Source organism: Plectropomus leopardus, chromosome 21 (genome assembly GCF_026936395.1).
Source record: "Plectropomus leopardus strain MGB_pleo_1.0 chromosome 21, ASM2693639v1, whole genome shotgun sequence".
Classification (NCBI taxonomy): domain Eukaryota; kingdom Metazoa; phylum Chordata; class Actinopteri; order Perciformes; family Serranidae; genus Plectropomus; species Plectropomus leopardus.
In genome coordinates this window covers 15,358,527-15,382,720 of record NC_142196.1, presented here as the reverse complement: position 1 = coordinate 15,382,720, position 24,194 = coordinate 15,358,527, and the positions used below count along the sequence as shown (strand labels likewise).

The following is a 24,194-nucleotide window of genomic DNA, read 5'->3' as shown; positions in this document are numbered from 1 at the left end:
CGGTGATTGCCAGTTGGTTTGTGTTGCGAGTGTCTGTGTTTTGTCACTGTTTACCATAGAAATATGTTAATTTTAGAGCAGCACGTAGTAGTTTCCAGTTTCTTTTCACATTCTGTTCTCTTGTTTAAGTTCAATTAGCATTCTTAAAATCTACTTAAGTTGTGGAGTTTGCTCGATTTGGCGTCTTTAGTTTAAAGAATCTCATTTAAATTCTCTCATCTCCCCAGCTAATTGTCAAATACCACTTCAGAGTTTAAAACAAACTTTTCCACCATACTTTTGCCTTAATTAATGACATATCCCTCTTCACCGCTCCTAATTTTTTATCCATTTCTGCAGTTGTTATGTCTGGCTTTTGTCTGGTTATAAAAATAGAAGGTTGAAATTTAGATGAAACAGATGACTGAGGGTTTAAAGTGTTGCTTAACTTTCTGAATGCACCCTCTGTGGAGCTTTGGCTTGGAACAAGATTAATGTGAAGAGTGATAGAAAAATGCTGCAGAGAAAAAGGAGGCTGCACAGAAAGAAGTAAATTGGCAGGGGGGTTCTGTCAAAAGCGCATGAAACACAAAAGGGAAGTGTCGGTCTTCCATTAAGGAAATGCAGCTCTATAGTCTGGACCAGCGTGCGTGTTGCTATTGGACTCTTCAAGTGACCAAGACAAGTTGGCCTTTCCATGTCTGGTGTGCACACATTCACTGGCTGCAAATTAGTTTAACATCTGGTCATGAGCTGGGGAGTTAAAAGGCCCCTGAAAGAGCGGGAGACGAAAAAAAAAAAGTGTGGAGGAAGGAATGAAAGAGATAGAGGAATAGACGAGGGAATCAAGGGGAGGGGAAGCGAGTGAGAGATGATCGGCAGAAGGGAAGGGAGGAGAATAAAAAGGGCGAGGAGAGAAAGAAGGAAAAAGCGGGATAGGTTTTGGCCCGCTGATGTCTCCAGCAGGAGGAAATGCTTAACACATTTTCCGGCTCTCTGCGCATAGAGGTTATTTTTAGCTCTGAAGGGCCGATCAAACGTAGTACATAAATTCCCAGAGCAGGCAAGGTAAGGGAAAAGACAGCACACTTTATCACTTGCAGCAGGAACCCCCAACCAATATGGTGACCAGGCGCGACAATGCAACACATAGTTTGACTGGACGGGATGTTATTCTATAGAGGCTATTAACGGCCGTGCATTTTAGAGTCCCAAAGCAATCTGCTTGGAGGAAGCAGAGAGTGTTTTCACAGACCCCTGAGAGAGGGAACAGGAAAGGCTGGGCTTTGTGATCCCTCCTCCTGTTCAGACACGATTTGTGAACATTGAATCATATAGAAATCAGTCATAGAAACTTTATTTTTCAGATAAAAAGTCGCATTCAAATTTTCTGCTACTTTATATGTCCTCTTTTCGTTATTCCTGTGTGTCAGTCTATGTCCAAGTAGTGTCTGTTTCATTCCTTCTGTTCTCTCTGTTTGACCTTTTCCCCACATGCAGGGCTCCAATATCACAGACACATGCACGGAGATGCTCATGCACGGCGTCCTCCTGAAGATTTCCGCTGGAAACATACAAGAGAGGATTTTCTTCTTGTTTGACAAGCTGCTGGTCTACTGCAAGAAGAAAAACAGGTGCCTTGACACGCTTGTATTCATTACTCCACAGACAAAATCCACAAAGCAGGAGATGAATTTGAATTCTCATTACAGTGTGTATTTTTCAAGAGACAGAATAAAAATATTGTTTATGCAAATTTCAAAATCTCCCCTCGTCTCTGTACTCCTACAGAACATTTAGAGCATGGACTTTATAAATAATTCACTGCGCAAGTTCCTTTACTTGTTTAAAGAAAAGAGAGCAGTGCACTGTGGGAAACATTTTAGTTTTTTGTGAGGTAGTTGAAAGAAGTTATGCAGTAGAGGAGACATTTGAGAAAAGGATTTTTTTTGTTTTACATAGGGAAACAGCAACAAGGACTATTAACCCCCATCTGTGGACACGTTATTAGAGTAGTCCCTCAGGTCATTTCTGTGACATTTATTATGATCAGTGCAAGTCGAGTCAGGAAACTCTTGCTGATTGCAGACCATTGTTGTGCTTCTGCACGCACACTTGCCAGATCTGCTCATGCTGAGCTACTGATCCAGCTGCTTACAATGCTGCTGCGTCCATTGTGCGTGTTTCTGGCGGTTTTTGTTTACCCACCACCAACCAAGCTACCACCTGCTTCGATTAGCTTTTACTGTACGTGCTGTGTACAGTGTTGTGTCTGCAGGTAGTACAAGAAAGTAGATCCATTCATGACTAAAATCACAAAAAGCAAGAAAGAAAAAAAGCTGTGTTGTTCTGACCTTAAATTGAATAACTTGTCTAAATTTGATGCATTTTCCTCAATGTGATTAATACACATGTACAAACATCAAGTGGTTATAATTAACCTCATAAAATCCTAAATGGACTCTGAGTGATACTAATTGCACAGTAAGTAATAACATGAAATGATTATTGCCTAATTCTTGTGTTTGTTTCTCTCTGTCCAAGGCGTTTAAAAAATAGTAAGACTGCCACAGAGGGTCCTCGCTACCTGTTCAGAGGGAGAATCAACACAGAAGTGATGGAGGTGGAAAATGTGGATGATGGCACGGGTGAGTGGATAAATACATTTTCTTTCGCTCTTAGAAGCTCATTTTTGTACTTCAGCACTCCTGGCAGCAGCAGTTTAAAAATAATCCACAAAGGAACGTTGACAACATGTGATTTTATACTTGGATCGCCGATGGAAAAATAAGATTTACCTATAAACATTTTTTTAGACATCTATAGTTACATGATATTCTTGGGACTGTGCTGCTGCTGGTACTTGGTGAACTCGAGTGCTTGTGTCTTTTGGCCTCACATAGCCACTGATTATCATTTATATTTGTAGAAGCCATCATTTCCTCTCCAGCAGACCTAGATGGGCCGTAATATTGGGTGTTTTTTGGTGAGAGATGGATGGGTTTGGGTCTGGAGAGGGAGGATAAACACGTGAGGCTGATGGCGGTGCAGTAACTCCTGGGTGTTCTGCACCACAGGCGGGAGATTTCAATCTGAAATCCAGGGCGACAGGAGCATTTTAACTTGGATTCCTACGTAATAATAAGTGCCGCAACTTTTTTTCCCAGGAACACACTTGCTGCCTGAGGTTGAAAAACGCCCTCGAGGCATGCCATATAAAGGACACCACACTGTAGATGCTTTTAGACGTGATTGTAATTGATGATTGTAATGGTTTGCTTTTTGTTACACCCTTAAAGGGAGAGAATCAGAGGTCATGCGGTGAAGCATTTAAAATGTTCTGGAAATAATGATGGAGATTCAGCTTACAGTCAAGAGTTCCTTTTCATTTGCTTTGTTTTTTTAAAACTTTTTTTCTTTAGCCTATATTTGAGTGTTATGTCAGTGTGAAACGAATTTATCCACGATTATTTTAGACAAAAATAGTGATTCTATATGTGATTTAAAGAAAAAGGTCCCTTTTCCTCCTTATCTTCTTTATTAATTACAAAAAACAACAACAAATCATTTTATAGTATGACCAAGAGAGCATTGTATACAGTCGACATATAAACTGCTCTGTCATGTAGGTCAGGCCCATAAGTTGTGATAAAATTAAATGATTGATTTGAAAAGGGCTGTACTCCACTCATTTAAGTTGAATCAGATTTGATTGTTCAATACCAGTGTTTGACTTTTTGTTCCTTTTTTTCCATATAGAGTTTGACAGGGTTTGGTGGGACATTCAGGGTGACAGCAGTAATATAGTAAACAAGTCAAGTTAGCTCTCCGAGCTAATGCGTCCTAACTATGATAACAGATGGATCCGAAATATACAACATTTTTTTTGCCGACACTAGCAAACTAATATCAAGCACAAGAACTCAGAAACAAACAAAAAAACTGCTCGACTTAAAGAGTTATGTCGACAGATGATTTGAGTTTTCGACACCCAGGGGACATCCCTAGATATGAATGACATATCTTTATTCAGCTATTGAATTGTCTTAAAATAGCCTTAAAATAATAATATAATTATCATGATTAAAATAAAATAGATCTGAAAAAAAAAAACAGCGGGACAACAGGCCTGATGTGATGTGAATGTAATTGTAATTGATCTCCAGTCAGTTACAGTAACAAATGACACAAACTAAACCATCCCTGCTTCAGCTTCCAGAAGGCGGTCAGAAAGCACTTAAATTTTTTTTTAAAAGCATTCAAGTTGAAGTTTCTATTGTAATAATAAAATGTTTGTTTTCATTCCTTCATTGTAACTGGTAATAATAATAATAATAATTATAATAATCGTGTAACACCGTCACACTTTGAAACCGTGTTACTTTCTTAGACAGTGATGGTACTGTGAAGTTCTCATACCGGTGCAACCTTAATGGGTAGCTGGTTTTTAATCTTAGCTTTTTTAATTTGAAAATTGTATTGTATTAAATTGCAATGTCAGTGCGATTTCAATGAATTGTTCAGCCCAAGCAAAGGTGGTGAATCACAAGTAGCCATTTGCTCTGTGGAAGTATTTTGAACACTGAGTAGTAAATAATGCTGATGGATGGCTCTTCTTCTGCATGTGTGTCCCCTCATTTATCTCATTGAGGGAGAAGAGCGATAATCAATGAGGCACTCAATAGAGAGGCTATGAGGGCCGACACTAGAGATGGGAAAATGAGTCCACAGCGAGTGTTTGCACTAAGATAGAGTACGTTATTTTCAATAGTTTTATGATGGATGTTGTTTTTGGAAAATAGATCACACACTAGTGTATAAAAAAAGCTTTTAATTCATCAGATAATGTGTTGTCTGTTCTGCTCTGTTTCTCCGTCTTTTTCTTTGTGAGTCAAAGTGTTGCTTCGTTTTTTTGCTTCATTTTCTCTGAAGCAAAATGTGCCTTGCTCTGTTTCATGCGGGTAACACTCGCTTACAGTGAACCCGATGTACCAACAGCTCCGTTTACAGTGTCATGATGAGTGCAACCACTGATTGATGGCCCTCCCCTTCAAACATCTCTGAGCCAAAATGAGTCCCAAAAAAAGTGTGTCGTTCCACCCCTCGCGATGAGAAGACTTCATAAAACTAGAGAAGTCAAACTCTGTGTCTGTGTTACAGCTGACTACCACAGCAGCGGGAACATCGTAAACAACGGCTGGAAGATCCACAACACGGCCAAGAACAAGTGGTTCGTCTGCATGGCCAAGACGCCGGAGGAGAAGCAGGAGTGGCTGGAGGCCATCATGAAAGAGAGGGAGCGGAGGAAAAGTAAGAAGGCGCTTCAGTGTATCACTGTCAGGGTGGGGGTCGGTCAGTTAGGGGAACTCATTTCCCATTTTGATTTTTTCTTCTCAACATCTGTCTTGAATCAAATAGCTGAGAATATTTGCTGCGTTTGGGAAAGTCAATACAGAAAAATTTAACCCAACGTCACTTTTCTTCTGCTGCTCTTAGATTCACAAGTATTTAAACCTTTGATTCCTGAGCCAATTATTTAGTTTCTTTTAAAAACATGGGAAAAAGGCAATGAACAACATGGTGAGAAGTGTTCCACAAATTGCTAGAAATAAGTCAATTCAGGATACTAACTTTTTTCTTTCTTTTAAGATATTTGAGGTGTTTTAGCCTTTGTTTGACAAAACAGTGACAGAGTGAAAGAAGGAGGGGAGGGGGGTGACATGCAGGAAAGGGCTGAAGACAGACAGAAACCTGCGGCCGCTCAGGCAAGGACACAGCCTTTGTACATGGGGCACCGAATAAACGTATTTTTAAAAAAGCTAGGAAAAAATGTCAAGAGAAGAAAAAAAAGCTAGGGGAAAACTGTAATTATTATTATCATAATTCTACATCTAAAATAATCTAACAGAATTATTCTATTTTTGAGCACTTCCTTAAAGTCTTGTTTCTGTTTTGTTTTTTTTAAACGAATATTAAGGTAATATTTTTGAACTTTTCACTAATTTCTGGCGAATTCTGGGTCCATTTCTCTTTTGTCATTGCTCATTGCCATCCTCCCATGTTTTTGACAGAAATCAAGCCATTTGTTGAGGTTTCAAAGGGTTAACCTGAATATTGAAAATAGAGTGTGAATCCCAGCCCTGATGAGTTTTGTATCTAAGAGTCAAAGAAAAAGTGAGCGATGTGGTGATACTGTGTGTGTCTTTGCGAACACATTTAAGGTTGTTAAGACAGATTAACAGGTTGTCACTCCTACAAGGGAAACGCATATTTTCTGTTTTTATTTGACCTGTTTTGCGATTGTGTGCATGATAAACTCGTCATAGTGTCATTATTAACGATGCCTGAGAGTATTAGCGCAGACAGTGAGAGGCATGGCTAATTACCTCGTGAAATTAGGAGACATTAACCTTCTCCAGTTAGTAATTGATGTCACATCTAGTCTAGGAGCTGAGTGCAAAGATTATTTATGCCACGATATTGACAGGCGCTTTTGCACCCTCCCTCCCTCCTCTGCTGTATAGGTCTGAGGCTCGGCATGGAGCAGGATACGTGGGTGATGGTGTCAGAGAAGGGAGAGAAGCTCTACCACCTCATGACCAAGGGTAACCTCATTAAGGACCGTAAACGAAAGCTCACCACCTTCCCCAAGTGCTTCCTGGGAAGGTAAGATCCTTGCCGCTAACCTCGACACTTTGATATGTTCAGTGAGGAAGCTGCTTCAGTCCTCTGTGTCACATCAGTGTGAGCTCTGTAACACTAGGCGGGTTTCCATTACAGATGTGAACAAAAATTAAGCGATAGTTTTGAAATGTCGATAAAACTGTGTTTGGACTGTGTTTCCATTGAGTGTGTTGTGTGACTTCTCCTCTCGTGATAACATTCAAAGAAGCATAGAGATGGATATTCAAAACATTAGCAGATTTATTTCTATTGCAGCCACCGCACTAGCCATCATTATTTTCAGTCGGAGGCCACATAGGTGTTTTATGCGAGCGATAATGAAGAGGTATGCCCCCTAATATGTGGGAGCGGACACTTATGAGGGATTTCTGAGAAGTGATAGTCCGCGATTTCGCAGAGGAATTGTAGATTCAAAACGTCCCAATTATTCATTCAACTTTTAAAGAGTCGTGCGATGCAATAACACCTCTTGTAGTTACTGCTGCATCATGCCTGAGGGAGCCAGTTCCTTCTGACAAGTGCATAGCCATAGCATCATGTGACCTGTAAAAGCTAAAAAAGTGTTTTCATCGCAATTTTGTTAAATATGTTTTTTTCGAATTGCCTGAAATACCACCTCATGTGTGCGTAAAAACTTATTTGCAATAAATGGGATGATGTTTCCATTAGGCGTGTTTTATATTCCCAATCTCAATTTACGCAATTGGAGGGTTCATAGAAGCCCACTTTGTGAGGGAGTGAGCACCAAAGTGGATGACTGTGCCGTTACATCAATCATAATACATAATTCTGTGTGTTCTCAGATGTATAGGTCTTTAAATTTGATTAAAAGTGGGAAGAGAGGCCATGTCTAGTGTCAAGGTAGTAATATTAGCACCTACAGCGTATTGTTTTATCTTCAGAGCAGATTACACAGGACACTTTTGTAACATAGATCAGTTTCTCTATCCCTGCTTTCATTTTTTAAATTGGCAAGTGTTTCTAAAGACAGCAGCTGGGAAGAAGAAAGCATCGGCGCCTTTTTTGTTCAGGAGTGTGTTATGTATATCTGCAGCCTCAGTCATGGGAAAATCAAATCCAGCCAGATTTAGCCCATGAATCTTATTTAAGGATTATTGGTGTGGTGTCTGGGGACGGATCGGCCATTGAATGCCAGTCGTAAATCACAGGGAGATATCCCTGTGCGGCTCAGCTGACTGCCTGCTTTCTCTCTCGCCCATGTTAGATTACAATAAGCTCCCTGCTGAGGAATCCATGAGGTAACTGCAGCAGAGGGCCCATTATGCCAGAGGGCAGCTGTGTGTGTGTGTGTGTGTGTGTGTGTGTGTGTGTGTGTGTGTGTGTGTGTGTGTGTGTGTGTGTGTGTGTGTGTGTGTGTGTGTGCGCGTGCGCGCGCCCTGTCTCCTAGAAATAGCGTTTGTAAACAAAAAAATTGAAAAGCATGTTAGTTTTGAAAGGAAATGTAATGCTTAGTGTGTAGAGTGCTCCAGAAATGATTCCTAAAACCCAGGAAATTTGTTAGCATTTTAGCACTCCCGGTTCCCTCCAATTTATCGCCTAACGGTAGCTTTTACCTCTGGCAATTGTATTTAGGCGTCAAAAATCCTGAAGGTTGTGTACATTTGTGAAGATTATGTTGCTGAACAAAACGTGCAAGTATCATAAATGTTTGTTAGCTATGGAGCTTATTTTCAAGAGTAATCCAAAATCCAATGGAAAAATCCCATGGGCTTTTAGACGTGGGAACCTGTGTGATGCTAACTTCTGTGTTGGCCTACAGAGGAGTGTCATCCCTGGGACACTCTGTTATGTTTGCGATTAATACTGTATAATGAGGATATGTTGCTAATTTAGGCACCTGGCAAGGTGCAAAAAAATCCATTGTCTTTGCACACTTGCAATACACTATCCACTTGTAGTTACTACAGCAGTATTTTTTTATTATCACCTTTTTTGGTAAGTGCTTTTTAAGTGCTGTTGCTGCCTAAACCTAGCGCCCTGTTCATATTACAAGGTACAATGCAACAGAGTCACAGTTTGAGTGTTTCTTAAGTCGTCAAAAGCTTGTGTGTGTCTGCTAAATAATGCGCTCCGACTGAGCGTCATCTAAAGTTTGTGTTTGGTCAAAAATAGATTTGTGTTTAGTCAATGATCTGAGCCCCATTTTAACCTCACATTTTGCTGCTCCATTGCGTCCTGGTGTGCACCTCAAGTCACAGAAAGCTAACATAGAGTCAGCTATCTAAGCTAAGTAACACAGAACCACAGCGAGAAACAAAACCATATGATTGGTTAATGCTTCACCATGTCATTGAAGTCCTGAAAAAAAAGTGCTTAACTTTGAATTGCAGCGCGTCACACCTCACCACAGCGACAAGCGTCAGGCGACAGTTTGTAGTTTCATGTCAACAGCTTCCACTAAAATGACTAGAAGCCTGTTGCTGCGTTGCTCACAATTCGAACACAGCATAAGACAAAGACGCAAACCTACATTTTACATGTTGGCCACCCACCCCGACCACCTCCAGCGCTGCACTTAAAGGTAACGTTTCATTAACTCAAAAAATGTTGTTTTTAAACAAAATGCAGGCAGCAATTACATTGTCACCACAGTCTTATTATGAATGCAATTTAGTAATTTAGAAATGTAATTTCGAGTAGACAGTGCAGGTGTGTCTGTCTGTGTAACACGTTCATTGTTTCTTGTCCTTGAGTTTCCACAGTACACTTTCCATGTTTACTTTTCTCGAGTCTAAACATGCCTGTCTACCCTCCACTTGCTGATAGGTGAGAGGATTTACTGTAAAGGGTGCTTTGCTTAAAAAGTCTGTCCTTGATCTATTTTAAGCATGCATGAGTTGATGTCCCCATTTCAGTATTTTGCTTTTATCATATAAGATGTAGATGTCTTGCCTTCATACTGGCTTGCCAGAGTTTCATGCAAGTAAATGAGTAAAAAAGCTGGTTCGAACTGAGTTTGCCCAAAGTTCAACCCTGTCCAGAAACACTAAAAATTCAAATACCTCAAAATCCAATATTAAGGGGGCACAGAATCTAACTGCAGTCAGTCATGTACAAGAGAACCAGAACCATGAGATCCTAAAAACATCTGCTGTGATATGATGCTCTTTTTAAAGTTGTCAAGAGCTGTGGTTCTCAACAAGAGGTCCGGGGGCCGTCAGGGGTCCTTGAGGGAGTTCAAGGGGGAAATGCTGAGTAGTTTATTTTTGATATTTAGTTCATGAGCTTCTGATCATAGTTTTAATCTTCTCCACGATTATATTCCAAACTTTAGCTGACAGCTAAAACTCTGTGTCCACATAGTGTTTTTCTTCAGCAGAAAAGCGGAGGCAGGGAGCTTCATCCCAGCGCTTCATGAAAGAGCACTGCCAGCGTTTTTTTTTAGACGACATGCTGTGTGTGGGTTTTGTTTCCATGACAACGATATCTTGACATCAGCATTAGCCAGCAAGCTAACGTGATTTTGTGATGCTACGTTAACAGAGGGCTGACCACAAAACGTACAACAGTGTGGTGATAAAATCACAACACTAACCAGCAGCATCCAGCGTCCGCAGGCTGATCTGCTCCACCAGACCTTATAGGAAACAATTGCAAACAAGATGCTAGCGCTGAGAAAAAAACCCAACAAAAATGCTAGGTGGACACAGGCCTTAAGGATCCTAATTATAGCTAACAAGCAAAATCTTTTCAGATGTAGATCCTTGAATTAGGAGCAATCTTATCAAATGGGGTGGTTGTCTGTGACTGTATGTGTGTCAGTTTTTAGATACCTTGTGGTTAAAAGAACACAATCTTCATTATCTGATAGTATCAAAAGTAAGGCTATTAAAAAATTAGATCTAGAATCAGATTTTTAACCCAAGGCTGCACAGATGAAACAGCAGGGAAGAAAATCAGCTGGTCCTCAACCTGTGACTGTTAAGGTATTCTCTCCAGCAACGAACCTACCACTAGGCATATGTTCAGAAAAGAGAAAACGAAAAAAAAAAATTGTTTGCCTAGGAGTTTTTTTTTCTTATTGCCGTGGTATCAACAGAATAATGTGTCGAAAATTTGTTTTGTTTTTTTATGCTAGTATTGAAGTTTTAAATTCTGGTATTGTGAGAAACCTGGTTCCTTTTATTGAGCCTGAAATTTTTTAACAGAAAATCTTGATGAGATGTCACACCTCTGTCTCTCCTGTGCTGGGAAAGCGCAAAAGCCTGTAATCTCAGACCTTATGTCCATTCCTCCGACATCATGGGAAGCACACACTGTGAGACTTAGAAGGTGACAAAACTGGATCAGGGTAATAAAATCTACAAACATCTGGCTGCAGCCGAAAAAGCTCTCCATGCTTGAACATTCTATGTGAGGGCTTTTTTATAGAGTGATGACACCGTGCAATTTAAAAATCATTGGGAAATAAAATAAAACATTTTCACATGACAGTGTTGGCTAGATGTTATTTAAACCGCCCTTCTATCTTGACTCTTGTAATCCCGTTACAAATTTTCCTTGTAAACGCCTTACTACTTTTTAAAGTGACCTGTGTTTTCCATTTGTTTTAAATTTTTACGGAGATGTTTTGACTGGTTATAATCACGCTGAAAATCATCCGAGTTTAAACGGTCACTTCAAAATCCCTGTTATTTTTAAAAATAACAGAGAAAGAGAGAGAAAAAAAACAACCAGAAAGTTAAGTTGGGCATAGTTGTGGCCATGTTACATCGCCTGGTGGTTTGAAATGAGGACTTACTTTCTCCATTGGTCCATGCAGACAACACCAGATCCTTTGCGGTCTGGAGGAGGAATGGATCTGTCAGCTAAAAAGATTAAAAGGATCAAACTTTGGCCATATCTGGGCACATCGTTGATTCTGAAGAGATTGTATGGTGAGAAAGCAGCTCAGGGAATCTCCTTGTGGAAACCTATCCCGCTATATACAGCTAGGCCAACACCTGGATGACCACTTGTGGTTGTAAAGAATCCTCTCGCCCCGCTGTACTTCCTCTGTCTCAGATGATTATGGAGATGATTACATGTAGGCGTAATTGGTGAATTGGAACCAGCATGGTATGTCTCTGATGAAAGCCACATTGCCTATGGCTTCGGCTCAGCCGACTCCCTCCATTGTGAAACGCTTGTGTTCTCTTTCCACGCCTCCTCTTTCTCTTTTTGATTCTTTTTTTTTTTTAAAGGCCTAAGGCTATTTTTGGGTCTCGGGCTCCTCCCCTTTAAGTGGTATGATCATTTGTGGTTCGGTTCCTGCAACAGTGTAATTCATCAAAGAAAATGTGTGTGACAGCCACCTAGCTTGCAGTTATCATTCAATTTTAAACCTGCCTGGAATAAACAGAAAAACAAAAGAAATTCAAAATGCGGGTCTTTTTCTGCACATGACAGACAATAGTGTCTGCTTGTTGTGATAGATGTTGATGAAAAGCCCTTTAAGAGCTCAATGAAAAGGTTAGACATCCTGTAAGAAATTCCCTTTGTCTTTGTCAGCCTCCGCTCTTTCTTTTTGACATTACTTGGAATCCACCTTTTGGCTCTTTCAGCACACAAATGATACTTTTAAGCCGAAACTGAATAAAAAGACAGCTTTTACTGCATGTGGGAGTAGACAGCATTTTGTACGTAGAGCAGGGAGACATATTCAAACAACAGTTAATATACTTTACCGTTATTGCACAATAGATAGTGTCTGGGTTTTATTATTGTAATATAGTGCAATAGTTTGACATTTTGGGAATTCCACTCTTTTTTGCTTTCTTACTGATAAGAAGATTGATATCACTCTCACGTCTGTCCACCAAATGCAGCTACAACGAGCAGCTGGCAAGCTTAGCATGGAGGTAGGAAACAAGAGGCAACAAAATCCTCTTACTTGCACCTCCAAAGGTCAGTAATTCCTACTAGGGCTGTAGTAAACCATAGAAAATCTTGGTTGACAGAAATTTTACCAACTCCTCATACCAATCAGCTAAATATATATATATATATATATATATATATATATATATATATATATATATATATATATATATATATATTCATGTTATTTTAATTAAATTAGACTGGTAGCCACCAAGTCTAATAGATGTAGTTCTGCGTTCAGGCAAGTGGAATTCCTCATGCAGTAGTCTGATCAAGCAAGTGGAAAATACCACAAATGTCACTTACATGTACAAGTCCTGAATAACAACTGCCATTTCCTGTGAGGGAAAAAGCTTTGGTGGACATGCAGCCTTATTAAAGTAAACAAGTGTTACTAGTGTCCGACCAATGACAAGAGCATGTCGGCCAAACAATCGTCAACCGACCAGAAGATGTTAGCCCTAATCACCTTAATGTATGATCATTATGTGACATTGTGCTATCGCCTTTTTTCCAACTTTCCAAACAAGTAAGAGCGGTACAAACAAAAACAACGTTAATACAGAAATCCCATGTGAATTAATTAATAGATCTTTTTACTTTGGCAGAACATTTTAGTGTTCATTTAGGACTCACATCTCTCATAATAAGAAGTTCAAAGAAAAATCACTTGTTTGTGAGGGCCTTTAAAGGCTCAGTTAAAGTAAGTGAAGAGCAAACACCAATAGTCAGAATCTCAAATGATTCATCCGTTAAGTTTTGAGTCTTAAATGTACGGCTTTCAGTTGCATGGAACTGTTTATTACACATGTGACCCTGATCCGTTCGAGGCCATGAGAACTGCAACGTCCAAACTTTCACTGTGTTTTTCCTTCCATGGTTAAGGTACAGAGGTTGACAAATTGACGTTGTTATAGACTTGTGTTTTTCCCCTGTGGTCTGTTGTGGAGAGAAAAAACGCCAAGGGTGAGTGGTTAAAGAGTGACGGACGGAGGTGGGGTGTTTGGTCAGTTGTTTCTCTGAAAGCGTTTGTAATTGCCCCTGTTGGCTCGATGCTGACACCCGACCACCTCCGTCATGGCCTGGAAGTCAATTCCACAGGATTCCAGTGGTGCTGCTGGCTGTGTTTGTTTGTCTTTTGTAGGGAGACAGGACATTGAGGATGTAATCTGATAGGCCACTGCCACTCTGCCTGTCCTCTTTCTCTCTTCTTATTTTGTCCTCTTTCTCTCTCTCTCTCTCAATTATGGAGCATTATCCCATTTAGCTCATTCAGGCCCTTAGAAGATGGGATGCTGTGTTTGTTGAACTGGCAGTTTGTTTGTTTCCTGTTCACTGTTGTAAATGATGCAGAGCAAAACATTCTGGCAGTTTCCATCATGAACTTCCCAAGATCCAATTAAACTGTTCGGATTTCATCCTGTTAGATCCTTGATCGAAAAATAAATAGAATTAACCCAGACAAAACAAACTAAAGCCTAGTGGTTGTTTTAACAAACATGTGGCCCCCAGTAATAAATAAATCATCCTTTTTTTTGCCAAGATGGTTTTTGTTGCCATAGTTGCATCAATTTAGAGTAAGTGTCTGTAAGGCTCTCTGTAATGATGGCAAAGGCCACCACTTTTTTCCAGTTCACAGATTATCAAGGGTGAATTCAAACCTCTCTCCGCTGATCAGGCACCCTCCCTTTTATGGCGTGATGGGACTTCCCGTGGGTATTTTGTATTAGTTTGTTGTGTTATCCCTGAGTGAGCATGTGCTTCATTATGTTGGTGTTGTCTTTTGTGTTTTCCCCAGTGAGTTCGTGTCTTGGCTGATGGAAATCGGTGAGACAGGCAACCCAGAAGAAGGGGTTCACCTGGGTCAAGCTCTGCTGGAGAATGGCATCATCCACCATGGTCAGTTTTCCTGATATTGGTTCTTTATTTTCTCTTACTATAAACCTGCTTCATCATCCTCTGCTGTTTTCTGTCTATAACCAAATCTACCACAGTCTAATTTACGTCATGCTGCACTGTGTAGAGCATGAAAAGCATGTCATTGCCTGACCTAACGTCCAGCCGTATCTAATGAATGTTCCTCATTCAACAAGCAGTTTCACAACACTTTCACTCCCGGGCTTGAGCCTACAATGCAGACACAGCTGTCTTATTTATGTCTTAGCAGGTGTCCCATTTAAACACCCCCTTGACACAATGTTTAGGTAAGGGATTATAAATGTTAATCTCTTCCCGCTGTAATGTTTGTGTAATATTTGCTCCGTGGCTGTTCTGTGGCTTTAGGTAACAAGTGTATTTGGTGCATGAGGCTTAAGCTGGCTAATGCTTTGCATTCACACTAAATTGCGCATACTGCTCTGCATGTTTTTTTTTCCTCAAAAGAGTACGGCCTCAAGCCAAGTTGTATCTTGAATCACTTGGGGGTGCTTTATTGCTTCCTCACAGAGAAATGAGATTGGGCTTTTGAGTCGTTCCTGACAGAGTAGACTAACTCCGAGCCCCTCTGAGCTCTCTCCCAGTGCTGTTAGAAGTGCCCATGTGGAAAACGATAGAATATCTTTTCATAAAAACCTTTAATGGAACCCGCATGGCTGCAGCCAAGAATACAGAGCCAACTGTTATTACTGTTTTGGAGGGCCTTCGACAAAGTCCCCTAGAGCAAGAGGAGCAGGGAGTTCTGAGCAGCTGTGTTATCTGTGACCACACTGTATGAGGTTTGAGTCCTCCTCTTGTCTGGAAAGCTTGTTTCACCATGCAGTCCTGCTTGGCTTGAATATGTTTTTAAACCTCTTATACTTTCAGATATGAAGCAAGAATAATAACACCCCTCTGGGGTTTGAGGCTTTATTTTTTGGTGTTTCATTCGGGCACTTCTCCTTTCAGAAACCTACTCAAGTTCTGAATTACATTTTCAGTCACAGACAAACACCAGTTCAAGCCTGAGCCTGTGCTGTATCGGTTTCGCTACGACGACGGCACCTACCACCCCAGAAGTGACATGCACGATGTGATATCTAAGGTAACAGAGAGCCTAAGTTAATAAAAATCACATTTAGCACTTCTATCACTGACCTAATCAAAATCTCTATACTTGTTTTTCTCAGGGTGTTCGGCTCTTCTGCCGTCTTCACAGCCTCTTCACTCCAGTCATCAGGTAGGCTACCATTTTCTCTCAACAACCCAACCAGGTGGGGCCCCAGTAGCTTAGCATCTGTCTCTTAGTCCTAAAAATAACTCCACCACAAAGCAGTTGGAGTAAAGAAATATCACAATGAACTATGAGCTCATTGTTTTTAAAGAGGAGCTGACTTAAGAGGAGTTGACACAGATGGTGATGGAGTGTGGCGGGGCCTGTGGGTGATCAAGCTCGGCAGGTTTCATCTGCCCGGTCTCAAAACACAGATGTGGTGAGGAAGATTGAGTCTATCAGATGTTATAAGTGGTTTGGGTGCATGTGTGACACAGATAAATGGCTAACATTGAGATGAATCTCTCTTGCTGCTTTTAAGAGTTCATTTTCAGCATTTAATAGCACGTTGTCACAGACACAAGGGCTCATTCTTAAAATAGGTGTTGTAGCAGTGAGCAGTCCCAACTCAAGGTCCATTTATCAGCTTTTCCTGAGGCTTTCGACCAAACAGATGGTCCTCATCTGCATGAAAGTTTGATCATATTAATAGTACTTTACTAAACAATCCCAACTCAAGGCCCTTTACCTAGCTTTTTCTGGAGTTTTCAACCTTATCACATGGTCTTCCATTGAAAGTTGCGGTCAAGCCTGAAAGCGATAGTGAGAAGCAAAGCAATGAACTGCTGTGGATGTGGGCAGTGGCAAAATTTTTGCCACCTAAAAAGCCAGCAACAAAATTCAAATTAAAATTAAACTATACTGCTTAGCTTCTGTGGTGGTACAAACTCTGGATATTCTGAATGCCATTTATGTATAAATACCTGATACAACCCCATTTAAAAAAATCAGCTTTGCTTTTGACTTTAGCCAACATGGATCAGAAGTCCTAAAAGTGCTATTAATATTTTAACAGCTACTGACGTTGCATCTCTGTTAAAACTAAGCAAACTCAATTTCAAACTCGAGATTGTTGTTTTGGCCCTTTTTCTTCATTGAAACCAACAGGTAATTTTGTGTCATTCACTTGGCTCAAACTATTCATCACACATAAAAACTAATTTCTGTTATAAAGCATTTCAAAGGGCCACTCAGTTACAATACACAGGTCTTACACATTTCACTGAGTGTGACTGACAGCATATTGATCCTTCTCTCTGAAAGGCCTGACACGGAGTCATGCTGCAGGAGGCTAACAGTAATTCCAATTCTTCAGCATCCAAAATGGTGCAAAATAGCACTGTTGTTTTGAAAGTTTCAGTGCTAAAGTCGGAACTTCTGTTTACCATCTCATGTCATTCAGATACACACTTGGAATGATAAAACTAAGCTCCCAGTTAGTCATCTTATCGGGGTAATTAGTGTAAACAAATGAAAGCAGAAAAATCCAGCATGCTCATGAAATAGTCACTAAAACCAAAATGTGAAACAGGTGTTTTCTGAGCAATTCTGGCACATGCGATGAAACATCCTTTTGTCTAACAGAGTTAGAAGTGGAGCAATCTCATTTTATAGGAGTAATTTGCTGGCATGCTTTGGTTTTCAGTGTTGTTTTTGTAAAACTCCATTTGAACAGTGTGTGAGGAGCAGGCTGCTAATGTGTTTTACCGCAAAGCACAGCATCAAGGTTGCCTGTTTATGCTGGATCTCAAATGGCCTGGAGAAAAGCTTTAATTTCACACCAATAAAACTGTGCCATAGCTGGAAGGGGGCACGCTGAACCTGCATGTTTCCAGCATAGACACTTCTCCGTATTTCTGTTTGATCCAACTACTAAAAGCCTAAAGGCTGATTTTGTATGTGTGTGTGTGTCAGCATTTAGTCCATCGGCATTTGTGTCGAGGCCAAACCTCTTGACGTAAAAGCTCTTGTTGGTGTACTAGAGTCGAGTGTGTTGTTAACCAGTGTATCTGTGCAGTGTGTTCTCACTGAGAGCCCGGTACAATGCATCACAGGGCCTGGGAATGCCAGAGTTTAATTGGAGCAACCAGCCCTTGCCTAATTAGGTATAATTTCCTGGCAGAGTGAGAGAGATGAAGAGAAGGGGGGAACGTACACTATGCAACCCCGACACAGCCTCTGAGCCCCCCTCACACCCCACTGTCCTCACTAGAAAAGCTCCAAGGAATCTGATTGTGCAGTTTGAAATGTCCACTCCTGGCTAATAATTGGTACACACTATTATGCGTTTAATAAAGCAATGGGGATCATTTTATAGACCTTAGCTTGCTTTATGCAAACAAATCTATTTCACTTTTATGGAAAATCCTTGAAAGGCCAAGCACTAATCAAAGGATAAGACTGACGTTATCAAGCATTATATTAGAAATGATAACTTACATATTAAAGGGTAAAGAGAATACAGAATATATGGAGTCCAGTTATAAATTATATAAATAATTTAGATTTATCAGACAATCAAGTGAATGACTAATTTCTGTGGACCATGTCTTTTAAATACTTGTCATATTCAGCATTTATTGCAATTAATGTACTTTATTTTGCATAGATTACCATTTATTAGTATATGCTAGTAAAAGGGCCTTGGGTTGCTTTGTGAAGTACTAGATGATCAAACTTTCATGCAGATGAGGAACATCTGTTTGGTTGAAAGCGTCAGGAAAAGCTGAGAAGTGGACCTTGAGTTGGGACTGCTTACTGCTACAACACCTATTTTAAGAATGAGCCCTTGTGTCTTGTATTGATTTTTTGTGTCTTGTATTCTTTCTCTTTTGTTCTGTATTAAGATAGTAATTATGTGTTAAGTGTTATATGATTGCTAAAAGTGGTATTTTATTGCATGACTGAAAATAATGTAATGAGAAGACATTTTCACATAGAGAGGCTGCAAACTCACACAATACAGCGAAGGTCACTCATAAATTATCCTCACACAGAATGGAAAAACTGGCATTTCAGTTCAGCGTCTGATAAATATTGACAAGTATTGTTCATTATGCTGATGAGTCCTCGAGAAACTCGATATTTCTGGATGCATCCGCAGGATTTTCAAAATAACTAACGCACTGTACTTGAGTAATTCATCAAGACCGAAACAGTTTATTAAATCTTGAACTTTCAGCATCCTCGGAATAAAATATTCTAAAGAATGATTTGAAAACATTTGCCATCATCATCATCCATTTACCCCCAACAAATTGTCAAAGCAAACTTTCTTCTTTGGACAGCAAGTTAGAAAACTACCTCTCTGACCTTTCCCTCTGTTACTCTTCAAACTGCTGTTTCCTCATGCTGGACATATGGCTGCCCACTGGACCGCTGTTTACCCCCCATTTTTCACTCTGACAGCCTCACTGTGCACCAGCCGCTGTCGCCCCAATCTCCCTTTCTCTGGTATCCCATTCAGGGGGAAACAGGGTTTCTATTGCCTCTTCTGGTCCTTCTGCTTAATGCATGGCACGGCAGGGCAACGTGCCTCACCAGCTAATACCAACACTACCGACCTCATCAGAGACCAACGCAGGCTGTCAAATACAGTTACGCAACAGAATGTTCCATTGTGGAGGAAACAGGGCAGCGTTCGGCCTCTCACGCTTCGCTTTCTGAACAGCTCCAGACAGCTGAGATTGGACTTTAACTTGGCCCACATGTCATGTTTGACTTGTCTGAACTGTGTGTGTGCAAGACAGGCATGTGTATGTGCGGTTGCTTGTGTGTCTGAGTGAGTGTTTGCATGTGGTGTAAGTGGTGTAAGTCACGGTGGTTCTGGACTTTCCCGGCCTGCAGCTCGGCCCCTGCGTGTCCCCGGGGAGGCCCCCGTGTTCATGGGAAAGTCACGGCTCCATTTCAGACGACATTCTCGGGGTTTGTGTGCGGCAGTGGGGGTAACACTGAGAACAGCAACGCCAGACGGACATGGGGCACCCCGGGGCCAAACACCACAGGGACCGTTACCAGCCATGCCCGGAGGAATGCTGTTGTGCTGTCACCAACTGTCAGAAACACACTCAGATTTATGATGCAACTGCCAGTGCTTGAAAAGTGACCACGCCCTGCTGACAGTGGGAATTATTAGCCCTCTTTCAGCCTCTTTCTCTTATTTGTTTTTAAATAGACTAAGGAATTACTACTCCACATGTTCACCATCTGGATTTATTACAGTTTAAGTGAATTACAGAGTTGAATAGTAACCTGGCGCAGTCCAAGTTTAAAAGTGAAATTTTGTTTTCATAATCCTTCTCAAGAGGTTTTCTGCTTTTCTGCCCATGCAGGGATAAGGACTACCATTTGCGGACCTACAAATCAGTGGTGATGGCCAACAAGCTCATAGACTGGCTTATTGCACAGGTAAACTCAAATTTTTGCCTGATGAAAGACAGAATTGTCCACTCGTTACACTCTGTTTTCATCTTTAGAGTCACACATGAGCAAAATTTACACTGGCAAACATTCACCTCCCGTTCAGTTCCATTTAATGCAAGCAGAGGGGCAAATTAAACGTTTGCATCCATTGGCAAAGCAGACTCACATCTTTGCATCATGTGAAGTTCAACTTTGGTGAACTTTGACTGGCAAAGTCGCAACCTCAAATAATTGCTAACAAGTATGTGTAGAGGAGATTTTGATTGTTGCCATGTTTAACCAGCTCATATTATGTGATACTGGCCGTGAAGATACAAACTGCTCATCATGAGAAATGCTGCCTGGATAGCAGTGAGTCGGAAAATGGACAAAGTAAGAAAATGAAAAATCTACCAATAACATCACATTTCATGGTATTTATTTGCAAGCCAACTAACATTAGCCAGAAAGCTAGCTTTCCACAGCCATCACATCAGCCACTGCCCACATTCAGCATGAACAGCACCTCAGCAGGTGATAGCAACTGGCCTGCTTTTGTTATTGATGGACTGTTTCTTCACTTTGATTTCTGTGGAGGAGGGGTTTTGAACCTGACTAGCATGTCAACAGAGACAGTTTTTATTAAGTCCAAACTGATATGTAGCCGTGCCAACAAACCTGATTTGGTGTGATTTTAAAGAGTCGAGTGGAGCCAAGTAAAACAAATTACAGTGTTTGGCAAAAGTAAGAAGACGTCAGTTTAGATCATCCTCAATAGCAGTGTCTATTTTGTTAATAGGGCTCACCATTTTTGGCACACTGCTCGACAATGGCTTGACAAATGTGTTAGTCCCATCTGTGGCGCTGATTGGTAAATCACGTCTGCCCTGCAGTACTCATTGGTAGTTTTTATGCCTCTGAGCCAGTGATAGCCATGGCTTTGCATCTATATTTATGAGCGTGATCAAGAATGCCTTGAGGGAATAAGTTTGGTACAAAGGTCCACTTGGGCTCAAAGATGAAATGATTAGAATTTGGTGGTCAAAGGTCAAGGTCACTGTGACCTCATAAAACATGCTTTTGACCATAAATAAAGATTTCATATGCTAAATTTCACACAAATGTCTAATATGGTAAAACAATGACATGATGGCATGGTATTTTATATCCAAAAGGACAAAGTTTAGCTTTACTGTGACATCAGAATGTTTTGCAATAACATTTTCTTGGCTGTTATTTAACATCATAATTCAGGAACAGAAGAGGAGACATTTCGTCAGATACTAAATTGGTGACACTAATCTTGGGTGTCCACCTGGAAATTGTGGCAATTGTGTAGATTTTCTGTGCTGCTGGGTTGAAACATCCATGTTTTAGAATGTGTAGCTTCTTTGCAGCAACATCCATATCTGAAGCATTGTCTACCGTCATGGCTACATGTGAGTCTGGACAGACATGACTGTAAACTGTAACTGCAACTTCTCTGGTTTGTGGAGGCATTCAACCACGAGGCGGTAATTCTAGTTTATTTTAACTGAGAAACCACTGTTATGTCTTGATGCCAGACAAATAGTCAACTCGAACTCAGTGGAGTGGGCGGATTTAAAGGTTTGGAGCAAGGCAACCCCAATATAGCTTCATCCACAGTAAAGAATGAGCAATATTATTGTTAATCAACTTTTAAGTAGAAGTAACAATATGATTATACATTGCAGAGTCAAACATAATGTTGTCCAAATTAGTGATTCCAAGAAGTAGTCATTCAGAAAGTCTTTTTTTTTTTTAATTATTACATAACATGAAGCATAATCAGTCAATTGGATTATACAGTTTTGCAGGCCACTTCAAATGTGCAACAAAGGAAACAAACTGAGACAACAAAGCGTTTCTTGCCATCAGATTGGGGGCTCTCAGCGGAGCCGAAAGGAAACGAAGAAAGAAAGGCAGAATTGATTCGACAGCTGAGCTTTATTGACTTTGACAGGAAGCTTTGAGGCTGACAGATTGATAGTTCTGTCCGGGATGACAACAAAGAAATGAAATGTATATGGCCCCAACCCCAGAATCAATGGCAGACATCACATGTTTGTGTATGCATGAAAGTGAATGTGTGTGTTCTTACTCCTTCAGTGGGACTTCAAGAGCTGTCACACTTTGCCGTCCAGACATGATTTTAGCTGTGTTCAAGTGCAGAGTAGCTCTGCTGGGCTTTTGGATGCAGGAATATGGGGTATGGGGGGGGGCTGCTCGCTAAACATACAATGCCCTTTGTTCTGTCTCTCTTTTTCTTTTTTCCTCTTATTCTGATTTACATTATCCACTCTTTTTGCTTGAACTTGTCTCCTTTCTGCACTGCATCCACTTTCTCATGTTTTGTTTGGTGCAGGGAGACTGCAGGACCAGGGAGGAGGCGCTGATCTTGGGGGTGGAGCTGTGCGACAATGGCTTCATGCACCACGGTACGGCACTTTACACCGCTGAGGAATTTAACAGACCAAAAAAAAATGTCTCATCCCGCTGTTCACAAACCGTGGAATCCTCTCCATCATTGACTAAATAAGAGTTGAATGCTTTGGAGAAACCGCACAGAGGGCGCCTGGCATTTAGCATCCTGTTTTAGAACACAACCACTCTTGTTCTCTTTCCACTTCTACTTATAATCCCTTTGACACGCAACAGGAATAGAAGTTTTTTTCCAATCCAGTGAATGAATTTGTATGTGTGCATGTGTGTGCGTGTGGTTAGGGGCTACGGCTGTATTCACGCATACTATCATTAACTTCATGCATACTTGTGTGACTTAACCAAGTCCAGGGTACACGCATGGTTCGCTTTAGTTGTGAGAACTTGGCGGATAACACATGGATGTTTGTCAGATTAAGTGCAAAAATGGTCAGTAGCCATGGTTACAATTTGTTTGTGCGAGTCAGGCTTGTTTTTAACTCTGCGCCTACCTAATGCCAAAGTCCACATCATACACACTACAGTATGAGTCACATCGTGTCTCCTTGTACCTTCGTGATGTAACTGCTAGAAGCTACCCACAGTTCAAGCCTTGCACTACAAACTACCAGCACATCTATGGAAAATACAGTAACGGTCACAGCCATCAAACTTCCTTTCACATCCACAGCCGTCAGGGTAATTTTACCATTCATGCCAGTAAGCTATTTGGCCTGACAACGTTGCTATTAAACCTATCGGTTCTATATCTGATCTTGAGGGGAATGAAGTGAATGTTAGTAGGTATCTAATTCTACTTCTATTGCTACTTCTTCCATATTATAGCCTTTTAATGCATTTTCTGCCATTCCACACTGCCCTTAGTTTTCATTTTTTTCCCTGCAGTTTATCATAATTTTTTGTCAGTCACGTGATAGTTTTGAGGATCAGAACAGTTCAAAACTAAACTCTTGCAAAAATGCATCACCATGAAAAAGTTACAGCAGATTTAATATTCACTGTGATGGATTTCAGAACTCAAGTGAGTTTTAGAAGTCTCCTCATTGATTTTAATCCTATTTTAATAGAAACCAACGCCTTGCTGGAACAGCTGAAAAAATCATCCAAGAATCAAAAACAGTATCAATAAATAAACTCTCTGAACAAAACTTTTGAAATTTGTCAGCAAAACTGCTTTTTATACATGATCTGTAGATAAGGGGCTAAAACTTTAAAATATCCTGGTAGGAAACTTCGTCTAAAAAAGCTATTTGCCAAAAATGTGATTATTCAGCTACTTTCATTTCAGCAGTTTGTTTGTTTTTCTGACTTTTAGTCACTCGTGACTTTGTTGTTACCTCCTTCAGTGTTGGAAAAGAGTGAATTCAAGGACGAGCCTTTGTTGTTTCGGTTCTTCGCTGACGAGGAGATGGAGGGCTCCAACACCAAACACAAACCTATGAAGCATGACCTGAAAATAGTTGAAAACGTCATCTCAAAGTCTCTTCTGGTGAGTGCTCACTAATAGTACTCCTTCGTGGCTTATTGATTGATTAGCTCTCAGTCTGTCTAACAAGCTATAATGTACCCACAACTCAGAACAAACCGAAGGCACAGTAAATCATTAGCAAGCACACAGCTGTGAGAAGCAAAAAAGTCATAACTCTGCAAAAGTCCATTTTATACCTCAGTAAGCATTCTTTTCCAAGGAGTGAGCAAATACTACTATGGCTGCTATCTGTTTGTACCAGTATCTGCTTCTGGTGTTTGTGCTCTG

At 40.6% G+C, this 24,194-nt stretch overlaps 1 protein-coding gene across 1 annotated transcript in view; it reads left to right on the top strand.

Annotated features, from left to right (window-relative positions):
• prex2 (phosphatidylinositol-3,4,5-trisphosphate-dependent Rac exchange factor 2) overlaps positions 1–24,194 on the top strand; it is a 127,478-nt gene that overhangs the window by 30,836 nt on the left and 72,448 nt on the right. The window contains exons 7-16 of the mRNA XM_042510369.2: positions 1,480–1,613; positions 2,524–2,627; positions 5,140–5,289; positions 6,504–6,645; positions 14,345–14,445; positions 15,462–15,565; positions 15,651–15,700; positions 19,906–19,981; positions 22,362–22,434; positions 23,785–23,927. Of these exons, the coding sequence (XP_042366303.1) occupies positions 1,480–1,613; positions 2,524–2,627; positions 5,140–5,289; positions 6,504–6,645; positions 14,345–14,445; positions 15,462–15,565; positions 15,651–15,700; positions 19,906–19,981; positions 22,362–22,434; positions 23,785–23,927 (1,077 nt within the window). The remainder of the gene's footprint in view (positions 1–1,479; positions 1,614–2,523; positions 2,628–5,139; positions 5,290–6,503; positions 6,646–14,344; positions 14,446–15,461; positions 15,566–15,650; positions 15,701–19,905; positions 19,982–22,361; positions 22,435–23,784; positions 23,928–24,194) is intronic.